Source organism: Vicugna pacos, chromosome 10 (assembly GCF_048564905.1).
Source record: "Vicugna pacos chromosome 10, VicPac4, whole genome shotgun sequence".
Taxonomy (NCBI): domain Eukaryota; kingdom Metazoa; phylum Chordata; class Mammalia; order Artiodactyla; family Camelidae; genus Vicugna; species Vicugna pacos.
Window position 1 is genome coordinate 24,070,359 of NC_132996.1, and position 11,880 is coordinate 24,082,238.

The 11,880-nt window shown below is 38.6% G+C and overlaps 1 protein-coding gene across 6 annotated transcripts in view; it reads left to right on the forward strand.

Annotated features, from left to right (window-relative positions):
- PAK1 (p21 (RAC1) activated kinase 1) overlaps positions 1-10,424 on the forward strand; it is a 127,212-nt gene extending 116,788 nt beyond the window's left edge. For all 6 annotated transcript variants that reach the window (XM_072969116.1, XM_072969119.1, XM_072969117.1 and 3 more), the window contains exons 12-15: positions 760-859; positions 1,883-2,079; positions 4,880-5,017; positions 9,101-10,424. In XM_072969116.1, coding sequence (XP_072825217.1) covers positions 760-859; positions 1,883-2,079; positions 4,880-5,017; positions 9,101-9,187 — 522 coding nt within the window. In that variant the 3' untranslated portion in view covers positions 9,188-10,424. The remainder of the gene's footprint in view (positions 1-759; positions 860-1,882; positions 2,080-4,879; positions 5,018-9,100) is intronic.
- The last annotated feature ends 1,456 nt before the right edge of the window (positions 10,425-11,880 follow it).

Here is an 11,880-nt window from a genome sequence, read left to right on the forward strand (position 1 = left end):
TTCCTCCTCTTATCTTCTATAACATTTGCCAGTTTTAGCCATTATTATAACTTAAAAAAAATCTGTTCATGAATGACTTGTAAACATTTGCTTTAAGTCCAGACCTTTGTACATAAATCAAGACTCATATCTTCAGTGGCCTACTAAACATTTGTCTGCAAATGTTCATAGGGATATAAAGTTCAGCATACCTTAAACAGTACAAATTATTTCTTCACCAAAATAAAATTATCCTCCTAAATTCACTGCTTCTAATATCATTTCCATTTGTCTAGTTTCCCAAATATGACTCTCATTTGTCATTTTCTTCCAGTTTTATCATCACAAAATCCTTTCCATTCTTCCTCAGTACTTTCTTTTCTTTCTTTCTTTCTTTCTTTCTTTCTTTCTTTCTTTCTTTCTTTCTTTCTTTCTTTCTTTCTTTCTTTCTTTCTTTCGGCATCAGGTTCTTTGTCAAAGATCTAATGTTCTGTAAACAACTCTAAAATACTTTGGAGGAACTCTTGTACTTAAATAAAATGATTATAATTTATAATAAGGTATGATCAGGTATATTATAATAAAGTTACAAGGCAGCACAGTGTTAAAAGAATGCCAGGAGACAGGAGAAAGTTTTATACCTGCCACTGATTTGGAGCAAGTTCTTTTACTCACTGGGGACTCGCTTTCATGATCATAAAATGAGGAGGTTGGATTAGTGATTTTCTCTAAGTCTTCATATTATATGTCCCTTCTTTCTCCCTTTGCCTACTTCAATAGTGCCTGCAGGCTTTGGAGTTTCTGCATTCAAACCAGGTTATTCACAGAGACATCAAGAGTGACAACATCCTGTTGGGAATGGATGGCTCTGTCAAGCTAAGTGAGTAAGAGTGATAATACTTCTCTTTGCTGTGGGGCCCTGTCTTCTCTGGGATGGTAATCATATAATAGTATCTGTAGGACTCACCAAAGATCTTTATTTTTTCCCTTGGATACGTGGACACTTTATATTGCTCAGCACTATATAGGATGTCATTTCTCTTTTGTTCCCACTCATTTAGGCATTCAGTGAAAAAAATTTACTGAATGCCCACTATGTGCTAGGTCCTGTGATGGGTGCTGAAGATACTTTTGCCTGTGTTCAAGTAGTTCTCAATCTAAGTATTTTGTGTTTCCTATACTAATCAGAAAAAAGAGTTTAGTGTAATTTCTCTCACTCAGTCATTCATTCAGCAGACTTGTATTAAATGTCTGTTAGATGCTGGGCCCTTTTGGAATGAAAAAAATGAGTAAGAGGACATAGTCCTTCCTGTTGAAGGCCTCATAATTAAGCAAACACATCATTGCAATATCATGTGAATGTACTGTAAGCAGAACATTTTGTTCAAAAATTTAAGGACCAGTAACCCAGACAAACAGGTTGTGTCACAGGTGGATGGGCAACTTATGGGAAGATATTAGCAGTCTCTGTCCTGGGGCATAGAGTGAGGAACTGATGAAAGCAGGGCCATGCGTAGTTATAGGTGATTACAATTTAAGTCCAGTATTCATGCCAGGAAATAAAGCAAATTACCAGGTATAGGAGCATGGGAATTGCTTTCAAGAAGAATTGGGGCAAGTAATCAAGGTCAAAATGGGCAGCTTGGATTTTAATGCCCGGTCCTAGTTTGAGGAGGGGTAGGAGGCCAGAGATGATGTTTATTATGTTTCTCCTTCAAGACTGAACAGGAGACAGGCTAGGAGCTGAACATGAAGGTGGCAGTTACGTGACTTCAGCTTTGGAGAGAAGGGGTTGTGTTGGCTTAGGGCCAGGCAGAGCTTGACCCCTAAGTGGAGGCACACAGTTGATACTTATAGAAGGAATACCCTACATATAAATTCTTCCTGTCTTTTCTTTTTCTAGCTGATTTTGGATTCTGTGCCCAGATCACTCCAGAGCAGAGCAAACGGAGCACCATGGTGGGAACCCCGTATTGGATGGCACCAGAGGTTGTGACGCGGAAGGCCTATGGTCCCAAGGTTGACATTTGGTCCCTGGGCATTATGGCCATTGAAATGATCGAAGGGGAGCCCCCATACCTGAATGAAAACCCTCTGAGAGTGAGTGTTATTAGTCCCATATCAGGATGTTTGGGCTGTTTGATTTCTGTTTTTTGGATAAAACTAGACACTGTTGAATTTAAAATATAAATGCTTAAAGAAAAGGTATATTAGTACTCACTCATTAATTTATTGAACAAATATTTGAGTTCCTATCATGTGCAAGAAACTGTTCTAATGATGATAAAGCAAATTAATATATAGTAACAGAAGATAAGTGCCATGAAAAAAAGCAGAGTAAGCAGCTTAAGGGAGTAATGGGGGGAGGAGGGAGAAGTGTGCTATTTTATCCTGGGTAGAGAATGAAGTCCTCTCTTACAAGTTATTTGAGCGGAAACGTGAAGAAAATAAATGAGTGAGCCGTGAGATTCGTCTGATGCAAGAGTTTTCCAGGTATCAAGTATATAAAGAACTTGATCTGAGAATACGCTTGTTGTATCCTGGGAAAAACCAAGGAGGCTAATGTCCCTGAAGTGAGTGAGCAGCATGGAGAGTAGTAGACAAGATCAGAAAACTAACAGAGGGCCAGATCGGGAAGACCTTGTGGCCACTGTGAGAACTCGGCTTTTAATATGAAAGCAATTGAAAGCAATGGAGAATTTTGAGCTGAGGAGTAATATGATCTGATTTATGTTATAAATGAATCATTTTGGCTGCTTTTATGGAAACTAGACCATGAGACTATTGTAATCGTTCAGATAGGAGTGGTGGCTTGAACTATACTGGCAGGACTAGAAGTGAAGAGTGATTGGGAATATCTTGAATGTGCAGCTGAAAAGATGAACTGGATATCAGAGAAAGAGGAATCAGTAATAACTACAAGATTTGGGGTTTTATTTGCAGAAAAAAATTCAGTTGCCAGGGAAGTTTGAAGTGCAGGTAGTGTGTGATAATAAAGACTTGGTTCTGATTGTGTTAATTTGAAATGTTCATTAGGCATCCAAGTGGAGATACTGAGTAGAGCTGCGCATGAGAGTTCAGAGTTCAAAGGCGACAGGTCAGGACTGTAAATATAAATTTATTAGTAGGTATTACATAGTTGGTTTATTTAAAAATCACCTAGGAAGTGAGATGTGAGCACTGAGACCTGGGATACTCTCATGTTTACAGGTTGGAGGAACTAGCAAAGTAGACCAATGAATGGCCTTCCTGATAGAACTGAGAGAAATGTCTTGGAGGCCAAGAGGACGCAGTTTTTTGAGAAGTAGGCTAGATCACTGTGTCAAATGTGACTGATAGGTTGCATGTAAGATAACACTAAGAAACGATCATTAGATTTGCCAATGTGAAGGTTTTTGATGACTTTGATGATCAATATCACTGGAGTGATGGGAATGAAAGCCTAATTAGAGTAAACCCCCGGAGTGGGAGAAGAAGTTGAGATGGCATGTATAAGCAGTTAGTTTTATTTTTCGTTGTGTTTGTTTGTTTGTTTTAATGGAGTTTTACTGTGAAGGTAACAGAGAAATGGAGCAATATCTTGAAATGGAGTGAAGGGAGGGTTTTTTAAAAGATATCATTATAGCATGTTTTTGGGCTCTTGGGAATGTTCTAGTGGAGAAGAGGAAAATGGTAATATACCACGGAAAAGAGACATCTGTAGGAGTGATATCCTTAAGTAGATGAGAGGGTTTGAATCAAGTACTGAAGTAAAGAGCATTAAATTAGAATATGGGCAACTAATCCACTGTAATAGGAGAAGGAAAGCAGAATATGTGAGTACAGATGCAAGTAGGTAGGTAATTTTGGTCATGGGCAAATATGAGTTATTCTGATTGCTTTTATTTTGTTATTCATTCCAACCTCCCATTCAGTGCAGGAATTCCCTGTGTGTTGTCACTGACAGATGGTCATCTAATCTTAGCTGCATATCTCCTGGATGGCCTTGATTATTGCAAAGTGCTTTAGTGTACCAAACTGAAACTACCTTCTGTAGTTTCTACCCTTGGCGCCCAGTTTTGCCCTGTGAATCCATGTACCACTCATTTTCCTCCACCTTAGAATGGCCTTGAAAATGATGATTAGTAGAGCATGATGGAAATAAGACTGGAATTAGAGTCAGAGGATATGAGCTTGTATAAATAGCTTGATCCCAGCATATCTCTTTATGTTTCTGGACTTCATCGTGAAATTGGGATGATAATTCTTGCCATGCCTATTACCCAGAGTTATTGTGGTCATCAGATGAGATAGTGTTTGTGTAAGTACTTTATGAACTAAAGTGCTGAGTGCTTGAAAAGGTTTTTTAGTATGACTATGTTTTTCTTTACCTTTCCCAGGGACCAGGGTGGCAACAGTGAAACAGGTTGCTCCTTTACAGAACACTTCCTTTATATAGTACTCTCCTGCTTGAAGAGATAGTCTTTAGATGACTGAAGTGAAGGCACCGGGAATAATTTCCTTCAGCAAATGGGCAGATATTTAACTCATCAGGCTAAATGAATAATAAACTGTTTAGATCTATAATCAAGACTAATAATAAACCCTTGGGTCTAAACACACTTCATAAGCTTTCATAGTACTTACAGTATACTATGTTGTTTTATTTTACAGATGTGTGAGATAGGCACTGTTGTCATCCCTGTTTTACAGATGAGGAAGTTGGAAGTTCACTGGCTTGCACATGGTCACATGACCTTTCAATGTTAAACCTGGCCCTTAGGTCATAGTCTTTCCAGTATACCAAAGCTGCCTCTGTGTTATGGAGGCAGAAAGCAGCTGACCATATTTCTAAAGGCTTGTTTGGGGACCAAGAGAGAACCCCATTTGGAGCCTAAGGCAATTCTGTTTCTATTGCCAGGCCTTGTACCTCATTGCCACCAATGGGACCCCAGAGCTTCAGAATCCAGAGAAGCTGTCAGCTATCTTCCGAGACTTTCTGAACCGCTGTCTTGAGATGGATGTGGAGAAGAGAGGTTCAGCTAAAGAGCTACTGCAGGTAACTTTCCCTGTGCAGGGAAGCACCTAATTTGAAAAATCACTAAACCAAGGCTTTTTTTGCTTCATTTTTGTGTATGATGTGCTGGCTATTTTAGAATTAGTCTTCTCTGCTACCACATCCCATGCTCAATTTGTATTCCTAGTTCGCTAATCTTCATCCCTAGGCCTTTCTTCATGTTATTTCCTTGGGCTCTTCCTCAGCCTATTAAAACTTTGTACATTCTCCTAGGCTCCATCTTACAAAGCTACTTTCTGAGCTCCTATTGAGTTTTGCCTGTATCTTCCGTTAGCGCTTGTTTTGTTCTGCCTGAATTAGTCTGAAAGAGTCTGAGTCTTGGTGAGAAGAAGCTCTTGGACATGTAAATCTTATACAAGTTATATTCTACTGGGATAAGCTCAAAAGATAGATTTTTCAGTAAAGGCTATCAGAGGATAGTTAGTGACTGCTGCTTTTCAAGTCTTCCCAGTTTTTTCATTGGAAACACTCTCAAATGGTGAGAATGATAATCTGCTTGTTTGGAGTGAGATCCTGTCAGGTTTTTAGGGAACCCAGAGTTGGGGGTTTACCAAGCCTTTTATATTCTACCTGCTTAATCCTAAAGTTACAACATAATTACTTCACATGGTTGCAAAAGCTGCTGTTAGCTGTCCACATTGTTTGTATTTAACATTTATGTCTCAGGTACAGTTTCTTATTACTAGTGTCACTTTACTACATTGCCGACTGGTGATGTAATAAGTATCACATGCAAGTTTATGACAGTGATTAATCTGTAGGCATGCACAGTTACTTTTGTGTTACAAAGACAGGTACAACTGAACAGGGCAGGGCAGGGCAGGGGAGGACCTACCCTACTGCCCCACTTTAAAGAGTTATGAACAATTCTGTCTTTCCCACTAGGTTATAAACTCTATTTTATTATCTCTGGGTCTCCTCTTATACCTAAGACTTGACTCAAAATAGGTGTTCAGTGGGAGAAAACATTTGCAAATGATGTAACTGATAAGGGGTTAATATCCAACATATATAAACAGCTCATACAATTCAAAATAAAAAAAAAAAAACAAACAACCCAGTTAAAAAATGAGCAGAAGACCTGAATAGATATTTTTCCAAAGAGGAAATGCAGATAGCCAATAGGCACATGAAAAGATACTTAACATCACTAATCATCAGGGAAATGCAAATCAAAACCATAATGAGATATCACCTCACCCTGGTCAGGATGGCTATCATCAAAAAGGACACAAATAACAAATGTTGGCGAGGATGTGGAGAAAAGGGAACCCTAATGCACTGTTGGTGGGAATGTAAATTGGTGCAGCTGCTGTGGAAAACAGTATGGAGGTTTCTCAAAAAATTAAAAATAGAACTACCATATGACTCAGCAATTACATTCCTGGGTATATATCCAAAGGAAACAAGAACAGTGATTTGAAAAGATACATGCAGCCCAGTGTTCATAGCAGCATTACTTACAATTGCCAAGATATGGAAGCAGCCTAAGTGGTCATCAGCAGATGAGTGAATAAAGAAGCTGTGGTGTGTGGAATAGAATGGAATACTCCTCAGCCATAAAAGAATGAAATTTTGCCATTTTCTGCAACATGGATGGACTTGGAGGATATATAACAGAAAAGAAATAGACTCACAGATACAGAGAACAAATTTGTGGCTACGAATGGGGAGAGGGAAGGGAGAAGGGACAACAGAGTATGGAGGATTAAGAGGTACAAACTATTATGCATAAAATAAGCCACAAGGATATATTGTACAACACAGGGAATATAGCAAATATTTTATAATAACTATAAATAGAATATAACCTTTAAAATTGTGAATCACTATATTGTACACCTGTAACTTCTATAATATTGTACCTCAACCACAATAAAAAATCGATTTTCAGAAAATACTTGTTGAACTGAATGGAATTGCAAAATTATTTACCTTCATTGAAATGTTACCCTTTGGAACATATTTAGCATCTCTTTGTAACCAGGGTTACTGATTGCAGGGCCCTGGTCTATTAGATATGAGATCTTGGTTCTGCGAAGTGTAATCCATTGGTTTCTAGTATACTTTGGGAATTAAGGCCCTTTATAACAAGCAGTACAATTAGGATCCCTTTCCTTTCATATGGGGTTTGCTCTGGAAGCCCTAAGCATTGGGAAATGTGCAAATAATTTGCAAAACCTATGACTGGTGAAGATGATATTGTTAATTAGGTATTAACATAGGTATTGAAAGACTAATACCCTCTAGAGTTTTCTTCCTCATATAATAATGTAACTAATAATAAATGCATTATGTTGAATCTTTACCCAATTCTTGACACTAAGCAATATATATATATAATATAAACATATATATATTTGGTTTTTTTAACCTATTCTTTATTATAACCCTGTGATTTATAGGTTCTGTTATTCCCATTTTTACAGGCAAGGAAACTGCAGTTTCAAGTGTTTAGTAACTTTTCCATGATTATGTAGCTAATAAGCAGTGGATCCAAGATTTCAGCCTGTGTCTCTTTGGCTCTCAAGTGTGTATGTTCTTGGCCACTCCTTGGCTCAGAGTGTTAAAACTGGAAGAGCCTTAGGGCTTATCTAGTCTATGTTGTTCATTACCCAGAGAAGGAAACTGAAGCCTCCCAGTTGGGTGTTGGATCATGCTGCTTTCTTAACTTGGAGGGGAGTTGTATAAACTGTGATATGAGAATACTGATCCTTTAACTTGTTACTGTACATTGTAAATATTCAAAACCATGACTTTCAGAATCTTAAATCATGAAAGCGTCACATCTGTTTCTCCTGTGAGAACACATATGTGGATAGAAATACATAGGATGTTATGTGGGAATTTGTATCTTCATGATTTAGCCGAGATCTTTTATTCCTTTTGTAGTAATAGTAACTTCTTGTTTTTAGTACCTCTTTATATCCTATCTCTGTCCAAAACGAAGTTGAAGTACTTCTAGCATAGAATATGTGTAAATATGTGTGTCTACATATATACAGTATGATTAATAAAAGAGACTTATGAAGATGGTAGGAAAATCAAATATACTAATAATTTGAGTAAAATAGTTGTGTTTAAACATCAGATTTGGCTCTTAGTTTCCTGGTAGCCAGGACAGAAAAGGAAATATGTTAGTTCCTATGTTTCTTATCAAATGGAAGAAATATCCCACGTCCTCAAGACATAAGACTTTTTCATTGGTAAATGTAATAAAAGTCATTTTTAGTTAAGAGGCTCTTCAGTTATATAACATTCCATAACATTTTTACTGAAAATATAGAATTAGTTTTCATATGGTGTTTTCTCCAAAATGGTCTTTAATAAGTTGTGGATGTGGCCCAAAGTACAACCCAATGAAAGTGATTTGGAAAAGGAGCAAGCTATTGAAGTTCTTACTGAATTAATTAGCCTTACTAGGTTCAAGGATAGAACAACAGATTCCTAGATCAATGCTCCTGAAATGCAGTATTGCAGTGTACCATTGGATCATGATCAATTAATAACCTTCCCTCAGAGCTAATTATTATTCTGATTATCACTATAGTTAAGTCTTAATAATATAAAATGTAATCATACAATATGAACTCACTTGTGTCTGGCTTCTTAACGTGATATCTGTGGGATTCATCCTGTTGTCAGTGTATCAATTATTTATTCGTTTTTGTTGTGTAATTTTGTATAGTTTATATGAATTTAATATTATTCATTCTTCCCTTCTCTTGGACATTGGGTTCTCTTCATTTATGACTATCATAAGCAAAGCTGCTATGAGTATTTTTGTGTGTATCTTTTGGTGGGGATTCACAAGCTCACTTCTCTTGGAGATATACCTAGAATTGGAATTGCTGGGGTATAGGATGGATGTGTATTTAGCTGGAGGTAGATATTGCCGAACAGTTCTCTAAAATGGTATGTTATCTTTTAAAGATGTTCCTCAATTTGAGGATGACCTGAGGCTTTCCAGGCAGCACCTTGTGCAAACATGGATGCCCTTAACATCTTGTAATGAGGAAGAATGGTAAATAGTCATGTGTCTTTTGTTCTTTTTCTCCTTTTTAGCATCAGTTCCTGAAGATTGCCAAGCCCCTCTCCAGTCTCACTCCACTGATTGCTGCAGCAAAGGAGGCAACCAAGAACAATCACTAAAACTACATCACCCCAGCCTCATTGTGCCAAGCCTTCTGTGAAATAAATGCTCATTTCGGAAATTCCAACCCCTGATGCCCTCTCTTCCTTGTCTTGCTCCTCCCATTTTCTGGTCTAGTGCTCTCAAGGCTTTGGTCTTTGAAAACCATGTGTCTAGCATTGAAGAGAACTGCAACTGAATAATCAGATGATGGCCATTTAAAACTAAGGAATCTGCTCCCAATTTGTGGATATAAAGATGATTTATAATTAAGGGTTTATATGAATAAACCCTTGAACTCCTATTTCTATATAGCAGAATCCCTCTCCCCAGTCAATTCTTATCTATGTAAATTTTGGGCTTTATAATATTATCAATTTGCAGTCGATTGAGATTTCTTTAGTGCTTGCTTTTTGGTTACAAAACTTCCCAAACACCTTATTGCACTGAAAATTGAAACATCTTAAGAAAAGCCATGGAGATTGATAATCTGCCAAGGACATGAAATGGCTCTTCTTCCTGGACCATGACTGTGGTACAACTGATCCTGATAAGGGAGAGAGACCTACCACAATTTTCTTTGTGTGTGCTTCTTGCAGCTCTTTGGGAGGATCTTGACCCAATAGTGTTCCCTACGCTATTTCTTGTGAAATGGTCTTGGCTATGTAGCAGCTTTTGAGTCCCTAAATCCCCTAGGCTACTGCCCCCATCCTGTCCTTATTTAGAACATTAAAAAGTTTCCTAGGGCACATACTAGGTGAGAGCAGCATGAGAAGTCAAGGAAGAAAATTCAGCTGATTTTAAAATAAGGCTGGACATCAGCACCTGTCCAGCTATACCTACATGATGTTTCAAGAAATCAGCCTCTTTTTCCATCTGGTATAAGGAGCTGAAAGACTAATTCAGATCTTCTGATGGCCTGAATATTTGGGTCAAAGGGAAAGATCTCCAAATCTGAGACTATGTGTTAGTTTTAGATGGATTTGTCAGCCTGAGATGACACTCTGCCAGCTTTGAGGGGACCCTGTTTTTATGATGCATGGCCAAGCTCTCTGCAAATGGAAATGCTTGCACTAGGTGTTGGGGATGTTTGCTACCTCCTGCTATCTTTGTGGTTTTGGTCCTCCCACTGTGGTAGGATCCCTGGCCAACATTGTGGCTTGTCATGTCAGCCCAGTGTCTACCTTGTCATGCTCTGAGGTACCATTGCCTCTGCAGCACAAGTTTTATTTCCTTCAATAAAAGGAGTTGAAAATACTTTATTTGAAGTATGCCTTTCTTCTTTTCCTTATTCCCTTCCTCTTTTTTTTCCAGAACCATTTGAGATTAAGTTGCAAATAAGATGCCCCTTTACCACTATATATTTCTTAACACTTTTATTTTAATTATAAATTAAGAGAAATGGGCCCCAAATGTTTGTATTTTATAAGGTATTGGCTTAGGCATTTATGGAGGCTGAGGAGTCCCATGATCTGCACATGCAAATTGGAGACCCGTGGAAGCCAGTGGTGTAGTTTGAAGACCAGACAGACAGAGAGCCATGGTGTAGATTCTAGTCGAAGTCTGATGCCTGAAGAACCAGGAACATTGAGGGTAGAAGATCAATGTCTCAGCTGAACAGTCAAGCAGAAAGCAGCCTTCTTCCACCTTTTTGTTCTATTCAGGCCCTCAACTAGTTGGATGATGCCTCCCCACGTTGGGGAGGGACATCTGCTTTACCCAGTCCACTAATTCAAATGCTCATCTCTTCTGGAAACACCCTCACAGATCTAAACAGAATACAGAATATTGGGATATCTAGACATCCACTTAAATAATGAAACATTCTTCATGCCCAGGCAGCTTGGCAGCATATTTCCATGCCTTTTACTGACTGCAGAGTGTGGAAGTAAGAGAACTCTGAAACTGTCTACCCATAAACAATCGCTGCTGGTCTAATTCTGTGAGTCCTGAACACATCTATCCCCCATGTGTTAGTTTTCTATTGCTGCAGAACAAATTACCACAAACATCGTGGCTTCAAACAACACAAATTACCTCACGGTTTCTATAGGTCAGAGGTCAGAGCATGACATGGCTGGATTTTCCGCTCAGGGTCTCATCAGGCCGAAAATCAAGACATTGGCCGGGGCTGTGGTTCACATGGGGCTTGGAGTCATCTTCCAGGCTCGCTATTGGCAGAATTTATTTCCTTGTAGTTGTAGGACAGAGGCCCTCTTTTTCTTGCTAGCTGTCAGCAGAGGACCTAGCTCCTAGAGGCTGTCTGCAGTTTCTTGCCACATGGACCCCATAGTCAATTCACAAAATGAATGTTTGCTTTCTTCTAGATCAGCCAGAACATAGCTCTTTGACTTCTACTTTGGCAACCAGCCAGAGAAAGCTTTTAAAAGGGCTCACGTGATAATCACCCTAACACAAGGTCAGCTGATTTGGGAACTTAATTACATCTGCAAAATCCCTTCACCATAGTACCTAGATTGCTGTGTGATTGAACAACTGGGAAAAGGTATGTGTATAACAAAGGCTGGGAATCTTGGGGGGCTATCTTAGTATGTTTGGGCTGCTATAACAAAATACCACAGACTGAGTAGCTTATAAACAACAGAAATTTATTTCTCATGGTTCTGGAGAAGGCCCTCTTTCAGGTTGCAGCCTGTTGACTTCACTCGGTGTCCTCATATAGTGGAAGGAGCTTAGGGAGCTCTATGGGATT